The sequence below is a fragment of the Pleurodeles waltl genome, chromosome 3_1 (genome assembly GCF_031143425.1).
Source record: "Pleurodeles waltl isolate 20211129_DDA chromosome 3_1, aPleWal1.hap1.20221129, whole genome shotgun sequence".
Taxonomy (NCBI): Eukaryota; Metazoa; Chordata; class Amphibia; order Caudata; family Salamandridae; genus Pleurodeles; species Pleurodeles waltl.
Window position 1 is genome coordinate 30,533,433 of NC_090440.1, and position 25,604 is coordinate 30,559,036.

General features: G+C 46.0%; 1 protein-coding gene across 1 annotated transcript in view; it reads left to right on the plus strand.

Annotated features, from left to right (window-relative positions):
- The window catches only part of LOC138283274 (embryonic protein UVS.2-like), a 44,890-nt gene extending 25,464 nt beyond the window's left edge, over positions 1–19,426 (plus strand). Inside the window, exons 3-6 of the mRNA XM_069221295.1 lie at positions 14,178–14,293; positions 16,529–16,775; positions 17,870–17,991; positions 19,256–19,426. Coding sequence (XP_069077396.1) covers positions 14,178–14,293; positions 16,529–16,775; positions 17,870–17,991; positions 19,256–19,342 — 572 coding nt within the window. The 3' untranslated portion in view covers positions 19,343–19,426. The remainder of the gene's footprint in view (positions 1–14,177; positions 14,294–16,528; positions 16,776–17,869; positions 17,992–19,255) is intronic.
- Positions 19,427–25,604: the final 6,178 nt, after the last annotated feature.

Here is a 25,604-nt window from a genome sequence, read left to right on the forward strand (position 1 = left end):
CAAGAATTTATAAAAATAGACTGTATTTTTATAAGAGTCTAGACAATAGAGCAAAAAAGATCCACTGAAGGGTTCCAGAGATATAGATTTTACAAGTGATATTGAGTCAAAGCAATTTCATTCAACGGCAAACAAACCTTGACAAAGTCAACGAATGGGACACTTGGAAACTTTTTCAAGGACAACGTAGGGCCTGATTTGAGGAAAGTGGCACTGTACCCAGTGCAGCACCAATTTCCTTGCGCCCCTCAGCACTGCCCCTAACACCACCATGTGTTTGCCGTATCTAAGATAAAGCACACTAAGACAGTAGTTAGGGAACTAGCGTCCAAATTTGACGCTAGTTCGGAGCTTTGCAGGATTAGCATAACATTTTTGGACGCTAATCCTGCAAAGCCCATTGAGGACCATTGTAAATACAGGGAGTGCAGAATTATTAGGCAAGTTGTATTTTTGAGGATTAATTTTATTATTGAACAACAACCATGTTCTCAATGAACCCAAAAAACTCATTAATATCAAAACTGAATATTTTTGGAAGTAGTTTTTAGTTTGTTTTTAGTTTTAGCTATGTTAGGGGGATATCTGTGTGTGCAGGTGACTATCTCTGTGCATAATTATTAGGCAACTTAACAAAAAAATATATATACCCATTTCAATTATTTATCATTACCAGTGAAACCAATATAACATCTCAACATTCACAAATATACATTTCTGACATTCAAAAACAAAACAAAAACAAATCAGTGACCAATATAGCCACCTTTCTTTGCAAGGACACTCAAAAGTCTGCCATCCATGGATTCTGTCAGTGTTTTGATCTGTTCACCATCAACATTGCGTGCAGCAGCAACCACAGCCTCCCAGACACTGTTCAGAGAGGTGTACTGTTTTCCCTCCTTGTAAATCTCACATTTGATGATGGACCACAGGTTCTCAATGGGGTTCAGATCAGGTGAACAAGGAGGCCATGTCATTAGATTTCCTTCTTTTATACCCTTTCTTGCCAGCCACGCTGTGGAGTACTTGGACGCGTGTGATGGAGCATTGTCCTGCATGAAAATCATGTTTTTCTTGAAGGATGCAGACTTCTTCCTGTACCACTGCTTGAAGAAGGTGTCTTCCAGGAACTGGCAGTAGGACTGGGAGTTGAGCTTGACTCCATCCTCAACCCGAAAAGGCCCCACAAGCTCATCTTTGATGATACCAGCCCAAACCAGTACTCCACCTCCACCTTGCTGGCGTCTGAGTCGGACTGGAGCTCTCTGCCCTTTACCAATCCAGCCACGGGCCCATCCATCTGGCCCATCAAGACTCACTCTCATTTCATCAGTCCATAAAACCTTAGAAAAATCAGTCTTGAGATATTTCTTGGCCCAGTCTTGACGTTTCAGCTTGTGTGTCTTGTTCAGTGGTGGTCGTCTTTCAGCCTTTCTTACCTTGGCCATGTCTCTGGGTATTGCACACCTTGTGCTTTTGGGCACTCCAGTGATGTTGCAGCTCTGAAATATGGCCAAACTGGTGGCAAGTGGCATCGTGGCAGCTGCACGCTTGACTTTTCTCAGTTCATGGGCAGTTATTTTGTGCCTTGGTTTTTCCACACGCTTCTTGCGACCCTGTTGACTATTTTGAATGAAACGCTTGATTGTTCGATGATCACGCTTCAGAAGCTTTGCAATTTTAAGAGTGCTGCATCCCTCTGCAAGATATCTCACTATTTTTGACTTTTCTGAGCCTGTCAAGTCCTTCTTTTGACCCATTTTGCCAAAGGAAAGGAAGTTGCCTAATAATTATGCACACCTGATATAGGGTGTTGATGTCATTAGACCACACCCCTTCTCATTACAGAGATGCACATCACCTAATATGCTTAATTGGTAGTAGGCTTTCGAGCCTATACAGCTTGGAGTAAGACAACATGCATAAAGAGGATGATGTGGTCAAAATACTCATTTGCCTAATAATTCTGCACTCCCTGTAATGGTGTGTAAGGAAATGTCTTCCTTGGCATGGTTACCCCCTGACTTTTTGCCTTTTGTTGATGCCAGTTATGATTCAAAGTGTGGGAGGAGGCACAAAGAGGGTGTAGCCACCCTCCAGGACAGTAGCCATTGGCTACTGCCCCCCAGACCTATACACATCCTGCAACCTGAAGAAAGAAGGACTGCTGACCTGAAAGCCCCACAGAGACGACGGAGACACCAACTGACTTTTCCCCAGCCCTACTGGCCTGTCTCCAGACTCAAAGAGCCTGCACGACGACGCATCTGACAGGGACCAGCGACCTCTGAGGACTTAGAGGACTGCCCTGAACCCGAAGGACCAAGAAACTCCCGAGAACAGCGGCACTGTTCAAAAATAACAATAACTTTGCAACTTTTTTGCAACTTTGAAAGAACTCTCCCTTCCCGCCGGAAGCGTGAGACTTCTCACTCTGCACCCGACGCCCCTGGCTCGAGCTCCAGAGAACAAACACCGCAGAGAGGATTCCTAGGTGACTGCGATGACGTGAGTAACCTGAGTCGACCCCCACAGCGACGCCTGCAGAGAGTATCCAGAGGCTCCCCCTGACCACCTGGTAACAAGGAACCCGAAGCCTGGACCAAGCACTGCACCCGCAGCCCCCAGGTCCGAGAGGAACCACCCACCAGTGCAGGAGTGACCAGCAGCCGGCCCTCTTCCTAGCCCAGTCGGTGGCTGGCCCGAGAAGCCCCCCTGTGCCCTGCCTGCATTGCCTAAGTGATCCCCGGGTCCCTCCATTGCTTTCAATAGCAAACGCAACACCTACTTTGCACACTGCACCCGGCCGCCCCTGTGCCGCTGAGGATGTGTTTTGTGTGCCTGTTTGTTTCCCCTGCAATGCTCTACAAAACCCCCCTGATTTGATCCCTGAGGACGCAGGTACTTACCTACCAGCAGACTGGAACAGGAGCACCCCTGTTCTCCATAGGCACCTCTGTGTTTTAGGCCCTCCTTTGACCTCTGCACCTGACCAGCCCTGTGTTGCTGGTGCGGTGACTTTGGGGTTGCCTTGAATCCCCAACGGTGGGCTGCCTATGCCCAGGAGACTGACTTGTAAGTGCTTTACTTACCTGAGAAAACTAACCAATACTTACCTCCCTCAGGAACTGTTGATTTTTGTAGTGTCCACTTTTAAAATAGCTTATTGCCATTTTAACCAAAACTGTGTGTACTACTGTTTTAAAACAAAGTTCTATACTTACCTGTTTGAAGTACCTTGCATTCATGTACTTACCTCAAATCTTGAATCTTGTGGTTCTAAAATAAATTAAGAAAAGTTTTCTTTCTATATAAAAACTATTGGCCTAGAGTTAAGTCTTTAAGTGTGTGTTCCTCATTTATTGCCTGTGTGTGTACAACAAATGCTTAACACTACCCTCTGATAAGCCTACTGCTCGACCACGCTACCACAAAATAGAGCATTAGTATTATCTAATTTTGCCACTATCAACTTCTAAGGGGAACCTTTGGACTCTGTGCACACTATCTCTCACTTTGATATAATATATACAGAGCCAACTTCCTACATGGTGTGACTCATTTTTAACAGTTGCTCTGAGCAGGCGTTAAAAGAGGCAAAAAAAATGACGCAAGGAAATTGCTTAGATTTCTTTGCGCCATTTCTTCGGCCCCTAACGGGGAACACCCACTGTGCATACATTATACCTGGAAGAGGCATAATGTAGCGCAAAGGGTTATTAAGTGGCGCAGCACATGCAATGCGCCACTTTGTAAATTTGGTGTTGCGATTTTGGCCTTGTGGGGCCACATTAGCGTAAAACTAATGTGGCACAAGGAGGCGCTAGGGGCTCTTAAATCTGCCCCATAGTGTCAATGCGGTTGGTTAGAAGTGCTTGGGGCGACCAGCAAGGTCCTCAAGAACAGTTACCTCCACAGGAGAAGCAGTCCTTCAGCAGTTCTGGGTACTTTATCTGCATTACAATGGGTTCCTATGGAGTGGTTCTGATGCATATCATGAAGGATCCTGAAAGTGCTCTAAGGATGCTGTGGACACGATGCGGTCTATGAGGGTCTTCCTGCAGGGATTCCTTAGTCCACGAAGATGGTGAAGGGGTCCTGGTTGCACGGGTTGACATCCCATGAAGTCCTCTCCGGTCTGGCTAAATTCCAGTTGCCACTGGACTAACAGTTGCCATTGTTGCGGTCACAGGCCAGTCCTTAATGGGTCAATAACTTGTCTTCCGAGGGTCCCTGAAACTCTCCAACAGCACTCCCGGATCGGGCGTACTAGGGTACAGCTCTGGTCGGGGCTTGATCCTCGGTGCTGCACGATGGCAGTGGTAGTGGCTTGAAGACTTGGGGCTATCTACTTGCCCCACAAGGCTTCTTCAGCTGTTGTGTCCCTGTGCTGCGAACATGGGGGCCAGTCAGCTGACCCTTGGAGGTCTCTTGGCTTACTGAGCTCTTAGAGGCGACTTCTCCTTGAGCAGGTCACAGCAAGCACAGTTCCTCTCTTCACTAGCCACTAGGTGCAGCAAGTGCAGTCTTCAACGGTGCAGCCTCTCTTTGCTGGTTCCTCGGTGCAGCAGGGAAGTCCTTCTTTGTTTTTTCGTGCAAGTCCATCAAAATGTAAGATCTGGGTGCCAGGGGTGTCCTAATTATTATCAGAAAATGCCCTCAGGGTAGGATGCGGTTGGTAGTGAATGGGCTACAAGGTTCCCTCCCTCCTGATGACCACTCCCTGTGAAGTGTGGTATCTAGCTATCCCAGGATGCACCATTGTGCCCTCTCCCAGCATGGTGATACCCCTTTGACACTCAGAGCTCCTTAGACCACCCCCAGCGGTGTGGCCCAAGTAGATGCACACCCGTGGAAAAAACAGTTTGACAACTGGCTTCTCCTATCCTGTCCCCAGTGCCAGCCTGTACACTTAAACAATGGAGCATCCCCTCTTCCAAGTGTTACCCATGTGCCTTTCAAAAGAGGCTTCTCCTTTGAAGCTCGCCTTTGGGCTAACACCTATGTGGCTTTCTGCAGGAGGGAAGTAACACCTCTATATCATGCAAGCCCCTATTGTGGCCTTTCCTGGGAGTCAATAGCGTGGCTTCCCAGGAAGGCAGAAAGCTGTCTGGAGGGCAGGCCCAGTGTAAACAGGCACTGCAAAGCTTGATCAACTAAAGTGCAACTTTTAAAGTTGGCCTTTGTCACCCAGTGACATTAAATTCGATTTAACCATTAAATCGGAATTAGTGCACTGATTCTTTTCATACCCAACAGTGCCAATCTTAGCAGTCCTATTCAGAAGTTAGCAGGGCTTGGGTGCAAGCCTGTAACTCTGTAGTTGTCAATGGGGCTAACAGCCTTCCCATCGTAAAAACAACAACTTACCCCTCGGGAGGTAGATTAATTCTTTAATCTAAGCACACCAGTCCCAACACTGAGCGCCACGTAGCCAGCGCTGACATCTCCAAGTCTTTCCAGTTTCGGGCAATGTGAGGCTTAGCAAGCACCATAACAAAGCCAACTAAGGTGTGCTTGCCTTTGGCCCCCCCCCCACATCCAGGATCCAGTATAATAATATGGATGGAGCAGTCTACCAGTCGCTGCCGGACTCCAAGACAGTATGTTAAAAATCTGAGACCAGTATTGTGCAGTAACTAGACAGGTCCACATGAAGGGAAAAAAATTTTTCTCGAGTTTATACATCTGGGGCCTATGCATAGGGGGATCGCTCCCATTTTTCACAGCTGCTGATTGGTGAAAGAGGAGACATGTAAGTATTTTAATTGAACTAGGTGAAGGCAAGTGAGATGACCAGGTTTCTGGGGGCAATCTTCGTATCCCTCTAGTCATCGTCATTCAGGGGGCCCATCCAGGTTTCCTGTTTGCTACGGAGGACAGTAAAGGAGCACTCGGAGTTGAGGACCAGGGATCTGTATAATCGCGAGACGCTTCTCTGGCTCAGCTCGGAGGATAGGACATGAGCCTCAAGGGGACTATATTCCAGTAACTCAAGCAATTGTGAATGGTGCACCATCAGTGCATGCCTCAGCTGTAAGTATTTATAGAATTGTGTTTTGTAGAGTTTAGATTCTCCCTGGAGAATTAAAGGTCTTGATTCGGGACCCTGTCCAGACGTCTCCAAACTGGGAGATACCGCTGAGTTCCTAGCGTTCAAACCCTTTCAGTCCAGATACCTGGGGGAGCCAGTTACCCAATCACAGGGGATTGGCCTGCATGGGCCAGTGGTCCCAGTTAATCAACCAGAGGGCTCTTCCCAAGTACGGGAGTGCAGCTCTTGTGGTTTCGGGAGGGAATTGGGGTACTAGGCAGCCATATAAAATAAGCATTTGCAACGCAACAGGTCTCGCATTTGCGAGAGTTAGAGGTATTTGCATTGTAAATGTATAAGTGACTTTTTTGCCACATAAATTTGTCATACCTGCCTCATAATTTGGTCCTTTTCTGCCACATTATACCACTGAGCAAGCAGCTCTACAAGATCATGAGTGACAAAAGGAACTTTTAATGAGAAACACTAGAACAAGAATTGTGAATGATAGGGTATCACAGCTCTATACAATGATGAACAAAATGTAAGAGCTTAACTATAGTTAAAGAAGCTTTGTGCTGACATTTTGTAAGCTGTGCGCAAACGGGATGCACTGTCCTCTCCCTAACTGTGACATGAGGTAACTAAGAAACAATGTGAAGTAACTGATAGTCATGCACAACACTCCAACATAAGAAAAATAAAACAAACAATGACAAGCAACTGGTAGTTATGCAAATTGCTCCAATACTGACCTTTGCGCAATGTAAAACTTGAAAGCGTCATGGTCACCATGAGTGCGAAGGAAAAACAAACAATAAGAAGTAACTGGTAGTCATGCAACATGCTCCAATAGTGCCCATTGCACTGTGTAAAACTTGAAAGTGCTATGGGTGCCATGAGCACAAATGAGAAACAAAATAAATAATGAGAAGTAACTGGCAGTCATGCAAAGCGCTCCAATACTGCCCATTGTGCTGTGTCAAACATGAATGCGCTATGGCCGCCATGAACGCATTGGAAAAACAAAATAAACAATGAGAAGCTACTGATAGTCATGCAAAGTGCTCAAGTACTGCCCATTGCGCTGTATAAAACTTGAAAGCACCATGTCCGCGAATGGCAAACAAAAGAAACAATGTGAAGTAACTTGTAGTCTTGCAAAGTGCTCCAAAACTGCCCATTGCGCTGTGTAAAACTTGAATGTTTCCTTGCCGACCATGAGCGAGAACTGAAAATCAAAAGAAACAATGAAAAGCAACTCATAGTTATGCAAATCACCCCAGTACTGCTGATCGAGTTCCCTTACTGGCAGTGTTGGAGTGATGTGCATAACTACCAGTTACTTGTTATTGTTTCTTTTGTTTTGGAGTTGCGCTCATGGCTCTTTCAATTTTTATACTGCGGGAACTCGATCGGCAGTTTTGGAGCGATTTGCATCAAGCGCTCCAATACTGCCATTCTAGTTCCTGCTTATAAAACATAAAAGCGGCATAAGCGTGACTAAAAAAACAAAAGAAACTGAGAAGTAACTTTTAGTTATGCAAATCGCTCCAATATTGTTGATCAAGTTCCGTGGAAGCTCGATCTGCAGTATTGGAGACGATTTACATAACTACCAGTTACTTGTCATTATATTTTTTGTTTTTTAGTCGCGCTCAAGACGCTTTCAATTTTCATACAGCGGGAACTCGATCGGCAGTATTGAAGTGATTTGCATAAAGTGTTCCTATACTGCAGATCGAGTTCCCACTGTATAAAAATTGTAAGTGCCATGAGCGCAACTGACAATAACAAGTAACTGGTAGTTATGTAAATCGCTCCAGTACTGCCGATCGAGAGAAGCAAGCTAAAAGTACAAAAGTAGTTCACAAACCGTCTGTAAAACATGGACTCTGCATATGTTAACAGTAGTTAACCTGTGCGCTGGAGGAGGCTTAAACACAGGAAAAGGCATGACGAATTTTGAAACTCAAGCCCACAAACAAATGAAAATGATGGCTGTGGTTAAAGCCCAGAGAATAAGTAACAACAGGCCGGAAATGCTGGCGCGCTCAACCTAAAAAAAGGGTTATGTTGGTGGCCTAGAAGAGAAACTTCCATACAGAATTCAGGATACTCAGCTCCCCCAAACAGCCAGTCATTGACTGTTTTGATCTGGAAGGCCCAATAATTTAAGTGAATACCAGCCATCCCTACCCCACCATTGTAAGGGCCCTCAATGCATAAATCGAATACCAGCCTTGAGACCCAATTCACCCATAGAAAGGAACTTATCTCTTTCACAAATTTCACGAACCATGACTGGGGAATGAACAAGGGAACATTTTGTGAGGCATATAGCAATTTTGGGATAATGGCCTAGGGGATTAATAGGCAGGTGTAACCACCTGAGTAGGTTCCAAAAAGTGCAGTGTTGTAAGGGCGTTAGGCTGAGACTCTATGTAAGGGGTACTGCAAGCTAAGTCTGAGAATGGGTAGATGCTTCTGCCACTTGATTACCTCTTGGCCACCCTGTAGTAGGACCAGGAGGGATCTGGGCCAATTAACTATGAGCCCAGATGCCTTTCCATACAGATGCAGCATTAGGAAAAGACAAGATCCGATAAGGTGAGGTTGGCAGAGGAACAATAATACATTATTGTCATAGAGCACGATGCGGTTATATGGGCTACCTTTCCACTAGAAGCCCTATATCTGAGCATCACATTGCACAAAACCACCAGGGGTCCAATCGCAAGGCGAAGAACAAGGGCTGGAGAGGACACCCCTGTCTAATGCCTCTGCCAGTTGAAAATGGGGGGGGTAGCAGGATGCCATTCACCCTCACTTGCCTCAGGGGTGCGCGTTGAGGACTTTAACAAGTGACAAAAAGCAGGATCCAGATCCCTTTTGAGAGAGGACCTAGATTAGAACCACCTGGTCCAGGGAATCGAAACACTTTTTTGAAATCCAGCACCATGAGTGCAGCCAGATCTTGGAAGCTCAGGCGTTTTTTCAGTGCGATGTGCACTCTATGAATACAGTGGCAGGAGCTACATAGGGGTATAAAGTCACATTGATCTGGGTGGACGAAAGTGGCTCACAAACTTTTGTGAAGATTATAATCTCTGCATTCATGAGTGAGATCGGGCTGTAGGAGAAGCAGTTCTCTGGTGGTCGTCCTGGCATATGAAGAACAACAATAGTGGCCAAGTCCAACTTCCGTAGGAATTGCCCCACCCAAGCGACCCCTTGATAGAAGTTCAGAAGGTGTGGAGAGAGGATGAAGGCAAGTTTCTAATAATATTCAGGCAGAAAGCCTTCCAGACAAGGAGTCCTGCCTGACTGTAAATCTCCATTCGTACTTGCCACCTCCTCTAGAGTCAGGGGTGGCTCAAGGAGTGCCCGGTCCATGGCTGTTAATTATGCCATGGGAAGATAAATAATTAGGGGACATGAGTTTTTGTGTGCAGGCGATGTCATCGGGCTTATTGAGGGCCTCATTTACAAGGCCTTTGAGAAGCTACTGCTGCATTAGTCCCATTGCATCAGTTTGGAAAGCCCTGCATCACATTATACCTGCACCAGTTACAATGTATCCAGGGTGGGTAGTCCAATGTGAAAAGCCACGCAGATCTGACGCAGTGAAATTTACAACATTTCACTGCGTCATTCTGTGACTTCACTGCATCAAAATGTTACCACCTGCTCAGAGCAGGAGTAAAATTGACACCAGGCTTTTTTCTACAGTAGACTCCTCGCAATCCAACAATGCATGAGTATAGCGCCAACAGATGCATCAGAATTTCTGATGCATCTGTGAAAACGTATGCCATGAAAGTCCGTATTGCAAATACAGCGCATCCATGGCGTGGTTAGAGGATGTGTGGGAAGCGAAATAAATCTGACCCAACGATGGAAGATGCATCAGATTCTTGTAAATGAGGCCTCCTGAGCCATAGCAGAAGCCAAAGGCAGCAGCAATCTCCAGAGAGGTGGAGAGCCGCAGATACTATTGGATCAGTTATCATAGGGGTAAGCTTAGAGACTGCATAGAGTGTAGAAAGCAGTAGAGGAGTTTCCCGGATTTATTTCCCTACTCATATACCTGTCTGGTGGAGTCCATTGATTAGCCTCCTCCAGGCAAATCTGATGAAGGGAAGACCTGCAATTTTCTTGCAGTCATAAGTAGCGATTGTCTACCACCCTTTGGTGTGGACGTTCCAGTGACAAGATTTTAGTTTTGAGGTCACCGATACAGTGAAGGTGCATCTGCTTCTGTTAGTGGAGGAATACCCTATACGTGCCTCTAAGGACTGCTCTCCTAGTTGCCCATAAGGAGTCTTTGGAGCCCACCGAATCAACGTTGAGATCAAAGTAAGATTTCAGTTCTTTGGCCACATAGTATGTGCATTGCCCATCCACTAGGCACATGGCAATCAGGTGCCACAGTGGCCTGTGGTTGCCAGCATGGTGGCCCATAAGCAACATGACTGAAATGCCTGGCTGTATGATATGAGCAGATCGCACATGCAGGCTTTCGGTAGCCGGTAGGGAAAAATAGCCACGTCTAGGCATGCAGTCGTGGGCTGCAGAAAGGTGAGTGTATGCAACAGACCATGAGTGCCAGTTTCTCCACATATTGCAGAACTTCAGGGAGGCTGCCCCTTTAGCCAGCGCATTTTGGGGATTTGTCTGCAAGACCCTTACCCTAGTGGTGTCTAATTGCGGGCCCTTTAATAACAGGTGGGCCTATCGGCATGCTCCAGGGCCTTGCCACAAATGCGTTCCAATGAGGCCTTGGCCAGGTGTGGAGCGATGTAAACGCTAAGAAAGTTGTCATGTTTAACTTCTAGAAGACCCCCTACCCAAACATATGTCCCCTTTGTGCTGAGGCAGAGTGGGTGACAGAGAAGGGGAAGGATTTGTGGATAAGGATGCCGGCACCTCGGGAGCATTTAGTATGACCTGCGTGGAAAACCCTCTCATATTCATTTCTGTAGAAACAGTACAATGGGAGAGGGACACTTGGCAAAGTGTAAGACAGCGCTTTGTTTAACGTGGTCATTAAGGGAAGATAACCATCTAGTGGTGGAGACAGGCCGTGACACTGGATGTCAAACGTGCAAGATAGTGAGAGCATATGTACTATGTGAGTAAAGGCATCCAGGAAGATTAACAAAACCCCAGATCCTACACCTCAACCTCGGGAAGCTTCTGTTGCCCAAACTCCCTTTCCATATCAGATGAGCCCATTGCGCCACCAACTGCACCCCATCTTGATTGATGTCACTGTCGGCTCCCATCTCCCTGGGTTCCGCCCTGGATTCCCAAAGAGGCACCGGCGTGTGCCTAGTCCAGGCCACCTCTGTTGTGCCAAAGACAGTGTGGGATTTGTAAATAACTTTCAGCTTGGCTGTGAACATGAGTATATAAACAGGTGCATTGCTTGAAGCTTTTTTTTTAAAGTGTCAAAGGTTTTCCATTGTTTATGGAGCAAGAGCGTATAGTCAGGAAAGATTAGAGTATGGGTGAACTGGTAGAGAATGGGGTCCATCGTTTGTACTTCTTTGAGGATCGTGGTTCTCTCCTTGCAATGGAGGACCTTCACCACAAACAGTCTAGGAGTGTCCCCAGGTGGGGGCTTCTGAATTAGGAAGCAATGCAAATGTTCCAGCACGAAACAGGTAGAGAGATGTTCCGCAGGGAGTCAGGACGTAATCCATGCCTCCAGGAATTTTTTGAGTGAGCCCTTAACGCTTTTGGGAAAGAGGCACAGGTTGTTTTGGCGGACCCGGCTTTCTTCATCTTCTGCTCACGCCTCCAACACCTTAGTGGACGTAGAGAGGTGCCTGACAGTGGCCTATGTGCCATATCCTCAAGTTCTGAAATATGACCCTCAGCTCTAGATACCCTGTCCACAACATTATGCAAATCTTAATCTTGGCGCAGGAGGAGAACATCAACCCCAACCTCACTAATCTTAGGGGCATATTTACAAGCCCCTTGAACCTTCCTGAGTCACATTAGCAGTATGAACGAGGGCAAGCGACTTGAACCACAAGTTCTAGGCTGGTGAAGACAGATCGAGCAGTTAGCCTCGCTTATCAAGAGGTAGAGGGGGCAGCGTGCCATGGAGACACCTAGAAGGAGTGAGAGGGGGATAGAGGAAGGGTGGTGGGTCCCCAACTACACTAGTGCATGTCGTGAGGCGGTAAATAGACTACGGGGTGGGAGAAGGGGGCTACCAATCCTCCCCACTAAACCCCAATAGCCAGAGCCTAGGGTCAGGCGACAGCCAGCTGGGGAGGCATCCCTTGAGGCTGTGCGCCTGTCAATCCAGGTCCTTCCGATCCCAGGCAGCAGATCTGTTCTGAGCGCTGGCAGTCTGTATGGTTTGGGGAGTCACCTTAGAATGGCGGCCGCCCAGCCAGCAGGCGGACTAAGGGTGGCTCGGCCAGCCAAGCACTCCATGGACGTCCTGTCCGCACGCAGCTCTGGAGCAGCCTGGGCCACCCAGTCAGCAACCGTAGGATGCCAATATCTTGGCTGCACTTAGGTCCTGATTTATACTTTTTTAGCGTCACATTTGCGTCATAAAAAGCGGCACAAACTTACAAAATTCAATTATATTTTGTAAGTTTGCACAGCTTTTGTGTCAACAAATGACTCAAATGCGGCGCTAAAAAAGAATAAATCAGGCCCTTAGAGTGCTGACCCGCCTGAACAGGAACATCCACATGTGAGGGGTATCTCCAGGAGGTGCAGCCGATGGTCAGGAGACCTGTGGGTTCGATAGCCCCACGCAGAGTCAAGGATGAATACTGATGCAGGGATTAGACACGGTGGCCCTCATTCTGACCTTGGCGGGCGGCGGAGGCCGCCCGCCAAAGTCCCGCCGTCAGGTTACCGTTCCGCGGTCGAAAGACCGCGGCGGTAATTCTGACTTTCCCGCTGGGCTGGCGGGCGGTCTCGTTCAGACCGCCAGCCAGCCCAGCGGGAAAGACGCTTCCACGATGAAGCCGGCTCGGAATCGAGCCGGCGGAGTGGAAGCTGTGCGACGGGTGCAGTTGCACCCGTCGCGTATTTCACTGTCTGCGCAGCAGACAGTGAAATACATGTAGGGGCCCTCTTACGGGGGCCCCTGCAATGCCCATGCCAGTGGCATGGGCACTGCAGGGGCCCCCAGGGGCCCCGCGACCCCCCCTACCGCCATCCGGATCTCGGCGGTCCGACCGCCGGGATCTGGATGGCGGTAGGGGGGGTCAGAATCCCCGCGGCGGTGCAGCAAGCTGCGCCGCCGCGGAGGATTCAATGGGGCCGCGGTACACTGGCGGGACCCCGCCAGTGGTGCCGGTCCGACCGCGGCTTTACCGCCGCGGTCGGAATCCCCATTGAAGCACCGCCGGCTTGTCGGCGGTGCTCCCGCGGTCCTCCGCCCTGGCGGTCAAAGACCGCCAGGGTCAGAATGAGGGCCGGTATCTCTTCACAGTGTGTACCATTTTGGGTGGTCAAACCACGTCCCGTCATGAAGAACTATTTTATATCTCAGAAGTACAGCACATCATAACATATTACATTATTTATCTCAAACATAAATTCGCAGAAAGCAATTCTATTTGTTTTGTTATTTTCACTGTATGGGTTTTTCCTTGTTTTAGTGAGGACTACCCACTTGGGCTTTTTCTGGTTTTTATCCTCTGTGTGTTTTTTACGTTTACTTTTCACATTGTTCTTTTTTTCTTATTGGGTTTCCATTAATGTTCAATTCCCATTGTTTTTCCCTTTATGGATAGTTCTATTGTTTTCTCCATCTGTCTCTTATCCATTGTTCTACTTTTGTTGAAAAAAAAAAATACTTTGCAAAAGCCAATAGGTCTGGCTTTCATGTGGTAGCAAATGTAAATGCAATCATGTACAAATACTTTTTTCCGTATGTTAGCACATTAAAAGGAAACCTTTTGGGTTTGCAAAAGCTTATTTCAAAACAGTTTTTGAAGTCAAGTTTGGCAACCTCTAGCTAAAGTACCTTTATTTTGATGCAAATCTCTATACGCTTTCCAAAAGTAACCCTGTTGAGGTGCATTTCCAGAATGTCTTCTTTCATGTTTCCCATCATATGTCTGTCCGCTGCTGATTGGTTGCTGTCTTTCATTAGATCTCTGCAGCAACCTGCTGTCTGATCAACAGGGATCCTTTTCAGCACCCAAGTCTCCGGAGAAGCCCAAAAATGGAGTAGACTGCCAGTGGCTGATCCGTCTTGCATCAAACAAGGTGACTTCACACCTTTAGATTCCTTCACTTTTATGTTTTTAGAGCCTCATTTAGGGGTTGGAAGAGGGAAAAACCCATTGTAAACTGGGGCTCCTGACCTTTCAAACTATCATTTAGAGGTGAAGCAACCACTGACTAAGGGCCAGATTTAGATCCCGGTGGAGGAAATACTCTGTCACAGACTTGAAGGATATTCGGTCCGTCGTATTACCATCCCCACAGGGATGGTAATACAGCAGATGGGATATCCCTCATGTAACCTCCTCCCCCAGAATCTAAATCAGGCCCTAAATGTTGTTGGAGCTATCGCCAGCCCCATTCCTTGCTAATTATTGGCATTAGTCTCTCTGCCACAGCACTACCCGCTTTGACGCATTAGGGTGTCTGTCCTGTTCAGGTTCCCCAGATGTGTATATTCCGTTCCTACACAATTTATTTAATTATTTACATAAGGGCTTTGCATTGGGCCTACTTGCCACAATTACTGTAAGTTGTTTGGAGCAGTGACTTTTTCAAGTGTGATGAATAAAGGAGTTTGGGCCTGATTTAGAGTTTGGCGGACAGGTTACTCTGTCACATCGGTGACGGATACCCCGTCTGCCGAAATATAAATCTAATATGTCCTATAGGATTTATATTTCAGTGGATGGGATATCCGTTACCGCTGTGACGGAGTAACCCGTCTGCCAAACTCCAGAACAGGCCCCTGGTTCTCTAAGAGGCAGTAGTTGGTGGCGACTTTTCAGAGATTCAACACAAATGTCTTGGGGTGAGTGTGATATCCCGCATCTTGAGAAATTCATTGAGGTCCACAGACCGAAATAGAGAGAGAAACATAGTTGTACTGAACGGAACATGTATTTACTATTGCATTAAACAGGTGATTTAACCTCAGTGGGAGAGACCAACAAAAGGTTTGAGATGATTGTTACTGTCTGTGGTTGGTAGTTTCCAAGTTTCCCCCTTGAGAGCGGTTGCTATTGGCAGAGAGAATGCTAGTCCCTTCTGCTTTCATTCTGGATTGTTCAGTTTGACTTTTGGTTGGTGGTTCTCTTATTGGCTCGAGGTTCAAATTATCAAAGCATTCTCTTGAGGGGATAGAGAACTTCGATCCACCAATTCACCAGTGGAGCTATGTAATGTCTGGTGTTTGGACTGGCTAGAATGGATTCCTCTGTTGAAACAATACAGCCTAGAGCAACCACAGGACTTTGGGTACTGTTGAGCTGGTTAAGCCAAGGGCATGCACGTAGCCCTGTCTTTGGTTGACGGTTGTCTTGGTGGATCGGCGTTAGAGTTATCAAAGTTTCCTTCTCCTTGGTGAGTGAGCTGATTGTCCCCAGATGTTTCTTTGGGTGAACTGCAATGTATGATAAGGAGCCACTTATACAACAGTCATAAAAATATCAAAGAAGCTGCAAATACAGCTCAAGGCTAAGATTACAGCAGGTACCTAAGCAGAAGCGACAACAGTGCAGCACACCAAGGCACACCCAACGAGACGAGGACGTTTGGTTAGTCTATGCCTCTTCTCATAGAGATGCTCCATTGATCACCTGGATCCCGCAAAGGATCATCTCATACTTCCACAGCCCCTCACTGAACACACTGCCTTGCAGCAAGCTTTTGTGGAGCAGTAGGTCATCACTGTCGTGATGGCCCTTGGGACACGTAGTTCCGTTAGTCTTGTCACATGTTGCTAACTCTGTAGCCCTTTATGGTGGTGGAAAAGATTAGAGGTCTATGTTGGACTGTCCCAACAGGCGGTGGGACATTTCGTTTTGCTGGTAGTGTCAAGCTCACCCTCGGGCTCCACACTACTTTAGGGCCAGAAAGCCTTCAGTTGTAAATGTTGGCAGCAATGCAGGTGATTCTAATGGCTCCTGGGACACACAGTTATGCCATTTGATTAAGCCTCTTCAATTGAAAGGCACAGTCTGATCACTGCTAATCAGGAACTGAATTAGTCGATGCCAGAGCAATTTAATCCCTAATCGTTGTTAATGGAAACCCAGCTTGATACAACTACGTCCCATTCATAGGAGTAAGCATTACTAACATGGCCTGTGCCAAGCCTCTGTTACGCCTTAACCCCTGTAATATTCCTTCCGGGCACCAGAATGGGTATTTCAATGAAGTCTGCTGACTTCTGTGCATCACCCCACATATGGTCAAATTTGGCTTATCGGCAGTATTCAAAATGCTTTTCTTGTTTCCATAACGCGTATGTCATAGCTGTTCTTGTTTCTACCAAACCAGATTTCTTTGCAGTTCGATGACTTTGATGTCCAGCTCACCACAGATTGTTCTGCTGACTTCATCAATGTTTACGATGGAGACAGCACATCATCCCCAGTTCTACTGAAGGCCTATGGGAAGTTGGATCTCCCGCCGCTTCTGTCTTCTGGAAGCATGATGCTGGTGGAGTTTGTCAGTGATGGGGCTGGCTCAGCCAGTGGTTTCACAGCCTCCTATAGGACAGGTAAGCTGTTCTTCCTCTAGCATTGTATTTCAAGTCACCCTTTGGGAGCGGACCTCCCTGCTGCCTCATTGTTTCTGGATGCTGATTAGTTTTGTTCTATGGATTTTTCTTTCCTCGCTGCATTTTTGGTAAATACATTTAGGGCCATATTTATACTTTTTGACGCAAAACTGCGCTAACGCAGTTTTGCGTCAAAAAAATTAGCGCCGGCTAACGCCATTCTGAAGCGCCATGCGGGCGCCGTATTTAATCAATGACGTTATCCGGCGTTAGCCGCCGGCGCTGCCTGGTGTGCGTGGAAAAAAACGACGTACACCAGGCAGCGCCGGCGTAGGGGGATATGGAGCTTGGGCGCCAAAAAATGGGGCAAGTCAGGCTGAGGCAAATTTTTCGCCTCAACCCGATTTACGCCATTTTTTTCGACTCCCAACCCCCATAGAAATGACTCCTGTCTTAGCAAAGACAGGAGTCATGCCCCCTTGCCCAATGGCCATGCCCAGGGGACTCATGTCCCCTGGGCATGGCCATTGGGCATAGTGGCATGTAGGGGGGCACAAATCAGGCCCCCCTATGTCACAATTTTTTTTTTTTTAAATACTTACCGGAACTTACCTTAATGTCCCTGGGATGGGTCCCTCCAGCCTTGGGTGTCCTCCTGGGGTGGGCAAGGGTGACGGGGGTGTCCCTGGGGGCATGGGAGGGCACCTCTGGGCTCCTTCCGAGCCCACAGGTCCCTTAACGCCTGCCTTGTCCAGGCGCTAAAAAACGGCGCAAAAGCGGCCGTACGTCATTTTTTTTTGACCCACCCACTCCCGGGCGTGAATTTTGCCCGGGAGTGTAAATAGGGCGCACATGCCTCAGAGTCAGTTTTTTAGACGGGAACGCCTACCTTGCATATCATTAACGCAAAGTAGGTGTCCACGCTAAAAAATTACGCAAACTCCATGGACTTTGGCGCTAGACGCGTCTAACGCCAAAGTATAAATATGGAGTTAGTTTTGCGTCAGAATTGCGTAAAAAAAAACGACGCAATTCCGGCGCAAACAGAGTATAAATATGCCCCTTAATATTTTTGCTATTGTCCCATCTTCTAGCAGTGCCATGTGACAGCACCTATACTACGGACAGTGGTATCATCACCTCACCTGGGTACCCCCAGCAGTACCCCAATAGCATTAACTGTGTCATGGCCATTCTGGCTCCAGCAGATTACAAGGTATGTGCAGCACAATCTGGCAAGAAGTCGTTAGGCATTTTAAAAACTTGCTTAAGATAAAGACAGATTAAAGTATTTCTGTGCATGCAAATATCCTACGTACACTTAGACACTGATGTGCAAGACAGTTAATGCAGCAGGCTTAAGGTGCCACTTCATGGTGGCATCACATAACAGAAAAAGGTCTGAAAACGTGCCAATTTTTACAGAGAGCATTCTAGAGATTATTTCTAGAGATAAAATATTAATTGGCTTGAATTGCACCTTTTCTGCAGAATGCGACAATCGGTTTATTCGATATGTCTCTTTTCATACACTAAACCTCTTTTCAGTTATTTTTCTCATTGATTTATTTGACTGCTTCCAGACATTGGAAAATCAGCATTGCTATGGGAATAGCAATGACGTGTAACTAGGGAATATGAATCTGCTGGAAATGTGCAGACCATATAGTATCTGTCTTCCAGTCTCTAAGATTTAAGCCCACTTTGATTTGTCCTTACTGAATATTATAGTTCAGAAGTCTTTCCAGGCTGTCTAGTTTATTTAAAAGTAACCATTTCAGGGAATGTGTGCCGACTCTGAATTCATTCATATATTGTGCATTAACCAAATAAATGATTGCATGCCACTTCCTAAAGAGGGTGAAGCTGTCCCCTCATAACAGCATGGTGCATGATTTGCAGCAATAAGATTTGTGAGGGCAGACAAGCATGGCTGATGTCCTGTGTCAGATTCTAAGCTCCATTTTTGTTAATCAGGCTATGACTTTGCATTTCACTAAGTTTCAGCACAGCTAGACAGTATACATTTTCACCAGGTAAAAGCTGAGATATCTACTAGAATAGATAACAAAGACTAAGGTTGTACTTAAAAGGGGTACGTAAGTGGTTGAAAGGAGTGTGTTAGTTGTTAGTATGATTAATGCACTAGTTTGTAGAGGATCATGGGGAGGAGAGGGTGTAAGTGTGAGTGCACTTGTGTTTGTGTTCATGGTGGTGGTAGTTGGGAATACAAAGGTGTTTGCGGTTGAGATCAGCATAGTGCTAGTGTAAGTAATGGGGAGTTGGCCTACTGCTGGAACCCTCATTCTGCCAATAGTCTTTAGTAATTGGGTTTGGCTCTCTTTGAGGGATGAACAAAGGTGGGTGTTGGGGTGTGGGTACTGGTCCAATTAAATGGTTTGTGGAGGGAGTACTCTCTCTGATGTGGAAAGTGTTGTGCGCTGGAAGGGCTGTACTTACAGTGATCCTGTATTTCACAGATCTCATTGTCCTTCACCCAGTTCGAACTTGAACCCTTCCTTGGATGTGGCAATGACTACCTGATCATTAGCGACGGGAGCCGATAGGCAAATACTGTGGCAAGATGCGAGTCCCAGATCTGGTCTCCACCGGAAAGTCGCTGTTGATGCAGTTCCACAGTGACAGCTGGGTGAGCAATGCCGGCTTCAAGGCGGAATACTCCTTTGGTCAGTTTGAGGGTAGAGGTCAGACTCGAGAAATGAAACTTTAGTTGGCCATTAAGACAAAGCTTGTGGGGAACACATTTGGATGACATTTCATTAGGTCAAAGCTAATGAGACACATTTTGATATGGGTGGGAGATTTTCCATCCGATAAAGCGGTGTACTTAACTACTTTTGCCTAGGTGGAAGTTGAAAATCCACCATGTTTACGAATGTCTACCAAGGTGAAAGGAATTTGGTAACAAAGTGGCTGTGTCTGCCATGCGAGAAACAGCTTTGGTGGAGCAACATTTAAATGCAAAGTCCACCAGCTCACGTAGGAACTTGAGATTTACCTCTAGAAATGGGTACACTGTTAGGGCTCACTTTAGTAGTCTGTCTAAAGTGCTGGGGTGTAGCGCACCATGTTAGGGACCCTGTATATACATTTTATATAGGTTACTCCACCTGATGCTATAGCTAACTTGTTCAAATTAAAGTTGTCCATTTGAACAAGATAGTTACTCCAGTATTGGAACTTTCATAGATTCACATGCTTGAATCATTCCCCGTCGTCGAGATGGTAGTCCCCCGGCACATTATAATAGCAATGTAGAAGCAACTATAATGGATAAAGGCTCAAAGGCTTTCACCTTAGTAGCCTATCCTTGTCTCTTTGAATAAAAAGGACTAAACCCAAGTCTCAGCCAATCAGGCTTCCCCTCCCTCTAGAACCCTCATGTGAGAAGCCCCATTCTCTCAGTTTTCTACCGCACGTCATGCTAGGAAGCCTCCACTGAGCTCTTCTCAGTCAAATCTGCAAATATCTATTTGAAGTGCTTTTTCTACCAGAGAAAGAAGATTTCTTCAACAGGCAAGGCTTCAAACTTATTCCCTGGCCTAGGGGATTCTATTTCTTTTTAGAGCCTGAAAACCTGTGGAAAGAAGAGAATTCATTTGAAGGATCCACACAAGGACTGCATTTATTGTCTTTATCCTGATCATGTAGCCAAGGACTATAAGGTATGCAGATAATTTTCTAACAAAACCCTCAAGGACAGGGAGGGCAGGCTACTGATTTGGCTACAGAAATTGAAATCCAGATTAAATCCTGTTTCTGGTTCTGATAGTGAGGAGTCGTCTTCTTCATCAAGAAAGTTCCACAAAAGGGCAGGTCTCCTCAAGCTTATCATCCTGAGGAACAACCTAAAAAAGCTTTCAAAAATACAAAACAAGTGTCTTCTAAAGCTTACAGCCATTCCAGTTCTCCTCACAGGAGTTCTATATCATCCAAAAGAGACTCTAAAGAGCGTTCTGTTTCCTCAGAATGCAGTAAAAATGCTTTTTCTGAACCCCCAACACCACCTCCTGTGGTAAAGCATACTTTCAAAAAAACATCTGGAAAAACTACGTGGACGGCAGTGTCAAAGGGAGTGTATATGGCCTCATCGTTGACTGCCACAATGTCGACTATCTCTACAGCAGGTACTGCTTCAATGATGGTTACCTCGATGATGTCCTCGTCGGCGGGATTTTCAGTCACGTCGTCGATCAATGTAGTCATCACTTCACCTCCGTCGATGAAACCGTTGGTGAGACCTTCGTCGACGACAACACTGTTACCGTCGTTGACTGCATCATCGACGAGAGTTTCACCATCGTCACAGCTGACTCTGTCGATGGCGTCGTCAAATATACCGTTGACGATACCACCGACGACGGTAAAAAAATATAAAAAATCTGAGTTGCTTTCGCTGTTGCTCACATCACCAAGTAGGGTATCATCATTGGTACCTACACATCTTTTAGAGGAAGAGGATTCAGAGGATAAAGGCCCGTTTGGGATTACACATAGCCCTTCAGAACTGCACGTGAAGTGCCAGGACTTGGAGGAGGATATTCAGCATGATATCAGGAAATCAAGTCAATGCTCCTCAAGGGAGCTATAGAGAGAGTTCCACATCAAGACAAAAACAAGGGATTTTATCCGCGGTTCTTCCTGATTAGAAAGAAGTGGAAAAATTGGCATCCAATTTTACATCTCAGGGATCTCAATACTTACCTCAAGAAGCAGTCATTTCGTATGATTACCTTAACAGATATTCTGTCCCTTCTCAATCCGGGAGATTTCATGTGCACCCTCGATTTGCAGGCCGCATACTTCCATATCCCTATACACCCTTCCTACAGGAAATATCTCAGATTTGTGGTAGCCGGAGAGCATTTCCAATTCAAAGTGCTTCCTTTCGGACTGAAATGGGCCAGAGAATTTTTACCAAATGCCTGGCTCTAGTCGCAGCCTTCCTCAGAAGACACAACCATCAGGTCTTTCCGTATTTGGATGATTGGCTCAACAAAGCCAAGTCCAGATCTCAGGCATTGAGGTTGACATGCGCCTTTGTGGAGCTATTCACAAGTCTGTATTATGTCAACAAGCAGGGAGGAACAAGATCTCTCCTCAGCGCATTTGGGGCTGGTCTATCAGTCACAAAATAATCCTTCGAGCAGAACACGTCCTGGGCATTCAGTACGTCATAGCGGACTCTCTGAGCAGGTCAGTGTCACCCAACCACGAGTGGGAGCTGGATCAAAGAGTGTTAAATCGAGTTTTCTCCCTATGGGGAAAACCAAGCCTGGACCTCTTCCCCACCAAGCAGAATGCAAAATGCCGGTTCTTTGCAAGTCGGGATCACCTTTGGGACTCTTGGGGGAATACGTTTTCGATGGCATGGTCAGGAATTTATGCTTATGCTTTTCCTCCCATTCTCCTCATACCGAGAGTACTGGCAAAGATCAAGAATGAACGCTGCAGACTTCTGATCACTCCGTCATGGCCTCGGCAGTATTGGTATACAGAGCTGCTTCTCCTCTCAGAGAGCCACAGCATCCCTCTTCCAGTAATGCCGTCCCTCCTCACAATGAGCAAGGGTAAAATTCTCCACCCGGATCCAGCTTCACTTCACTTGACAGCCTGGCTCCTGAACACCATGAATTTGCGCACCTGAATATTCCTTCGGAATATAGAGTCATCCTCGTCAGAGCTGCAGCTGACGATACCAATAAGTGTAAAAGGTTTCGCTCATGGTGTACGCGGGCTCAGGTACAGCCTTTCTCTTCATCGCCGGAGCAGATACTTCCTTATCTTCTCCATTTGGCTAGATCAGGTTTGGCAAACTCTTCGATTAGAGTTCACTTAGCAGCAATTTCCCACTATAGACCTAAGGACAACGCACCTCCTTTGTGGTCCGCAAGGGTTATAAAACTTTTTCTTAAAGGACTATTTCGATCTTTGCCACCAGTCAGGCCTCCACCGCCATTGTGGCAACTTAACCTGGTGTTTTCCCAATTGATGAAACCTCCTTTCGAACCGATTCACAAGGCAGACTTACATTTTTTATCCTGGAAGGTCTCCTTCTTGCTCTTACATCAGCCAGAAGAGTGAGCGAGATCCAAGCATTACTATCCAAGACCCTTTCTTACAGTTCAAGAGAGACAGGGTAGTCTTACGGATTAATCCAAAGTTTATACCTAAAGTTCCTTCGGATTTCCACATTAATCAACCGGTGGTGCTAAAGTCATGTTTCCCAAATCCTTCAACACCGGCGGAGCAGGCTCTTCATTCATTGGACGTTAAGAGGTGTCTTAAATTATAATTGGATAGAACTAGGCATTTTAGGAAATCAAATCAACTTCTCGTGGTATTCAGTGCTCCTAGAAAAGGCCAGTCGTTGTCCAAGTAGGGGACTGCAAGATGGATATCCTCTGCTATGAACTATTGTCATACAGCGGCAGAGAAACCTTTGCATAGAACAATTCATGCACACTCAACAAGGGCAATGGCCGCATCCACGGCGCTCCTTGCAGGAGTGCCCATTCAGGACATTTGCAGGGTGGCCACCTAGAAATCAACGCATACATTTGCGAGGCATTATTGTCTGGAAGAAACACCGCAGGGTGATGTACTGTAGGGTGTAGGACAAGCGGTATTGCGACATTTATTCCTGGTTTCGGTGAGCTGTTGTATTTTATTCATTTATTTTTCCCGCCAGCCCAGTATGTTTTGTGCACATTGTATAGCATTGTTTTCTTTCATTGATGATGCATTATTTATCATTTATCATGCTACAGTGATTTATTCTTCGCATATTAATTGCTTATGTAATGTTTCTTCTCTCATTCATGGTAATGTTTATTTAATTGATTGTGGTGATATGTATTAGACAATGTGCTTCATTACTCCTTGCTACTCTGATTCAAGCATATGAATCTATGAAAGTTCCAATACTGGAGTAAGAAAATTAGTTACTCATCTGTAACTGTAGTTCTTCAGTATTGGAATCTTTCATAGATTCACATGCGACCCTCCCTCCTCCCCTGGGAAGCTCACAGTTGTCTGTTCTCCACAGAGACTTTGGCAGTCGTGTTTGGAATATCTGAGGGAATGGGGCTTCTCAAAGGAGGGTTCTAGAGGGAGGGGAAGCCTGATTGGCTGAGACTTGGATAGGGGAGACAAGGATAGGCTACTAAGGTGAAAGCCTTTGAGCCTTTTTTCCATTATAGTTGCTTCTACATTGCTATTATAATGTACCGGGGGACTCCCATCTCGACGACGGGGAATGATTCAAGCATGTGAATCTATGAAAGATTCCCATTCTGGAGAACTACAGTTACAGGTAAATAAATCATTTTCTTATAGCATCAAGGCCAAGGAAAGGGGGGGGGGGTCTGCACCACCACTAGCATCAGAATGCATCCTATTGCAGAGACATCCAGGGTGTAAAAAGTTGATCTTTTTAGTAAATATAAACTTGCTCTGCTTTACTATTTGTTAGAACAGGTGACTTCTTGGTGTAGAGTTAGTGTTTTTAAAGCTATGTGTTTATGACGCCAACTACACAATAAAAGTACAGAAAAGTATTATTTCCTCAGAATGTATTAATTAGCGTTGCTACCATAACCATTTAGTTCTCTAACAGAAGGAGGCAAACATCTCGCTGATGAATAGCGCTCTGCATCTGTCTGTGTGTGGCAGAAACTCTACTGGAAGCGGAAGTGATCTTTTTTAAGACTCATTTCAGATCTTGGGGCTGGAAAATCAAGCCAGTAGATAGTCATCTACATGAGGACTTCCATCATGTGCACAAGTTTTAAAAAGTAAAGAGGTGAGGAACCTCTGTCTAGCAGCACCTGCAGACATATGAGTCAAAGATACCCTGTTATACCTGACACCCTTGGGGGAAGTCCTCCAAACTCTTTGCCTTCAACCCTCCTGTTTTGCTAAATTCTTTTTGTTAGCTTGGGTCTGTGCACTTTACCACTGCTAATCAGTGCAAAGGTGCTTGTGCTCTCTCCTTAAGACAAGGAAAAACTGACCTACAACCAATGGCATATTTAATTACTTGTAAGTCCCTAATAAATGGTACCCCATGTACCCATGGCCTGAAGCATTCATTGTGCCACCCACCAAATTAGCGCTTTAAAACATGTCTCAGGCCTGCCACTGCTGCAGCCTGTAGTGCAGTTCTAAACTGCCATTTTGACCTGGCAAAATAATCAGTTTGCCAGGCCTAAACCTTCCTTTTTAATACATATAAGTCACCTCTAGGATAGGCCCCTAAATTTCCTTGGGCAGGATCCATGGTATTGAAAAAGTATGACATGTGGATTTAGGTTTTACGTGTCCTAATAGTGAAAAACTCCAAAAGTGTTTTTTTTTTTATTATTGAAAGGATTATCTCATAGATTAACATTGGATTACCTTATTACCTTAATAAGTAGTAACGTAAGTTTGGCAGCTGGTAGGAAAATTATGGTTGCACCTAAATGAATTGTAATTTAAAATCCTCTTTCAAGGTTTCAAGTTGAATTTCAAGTCAGAATTCTGAAAAGGTCACTGTTAGAAAGTTTGCATTTTCTGTGCCTAAACCAGGGTGCCTTACTGCCAGTGTCCTGGGTCACATTACTGTGAATGGCTCTCCTGCTATGGGATGTGTACTTCTCCTAGACATGGGGACAAAATGGGCTTAGGTGTGATCGGATGGCTTGGGGAGCAGTTATGCCCAGCTCTGAGTCACACTTCACAAATCCTTGCCTGTAGCACATATAAAGGGCCTGACATTAGTCTTTTGTCACCTCAGACATTTTGGAGCCAAACCCAGGAAGGGCA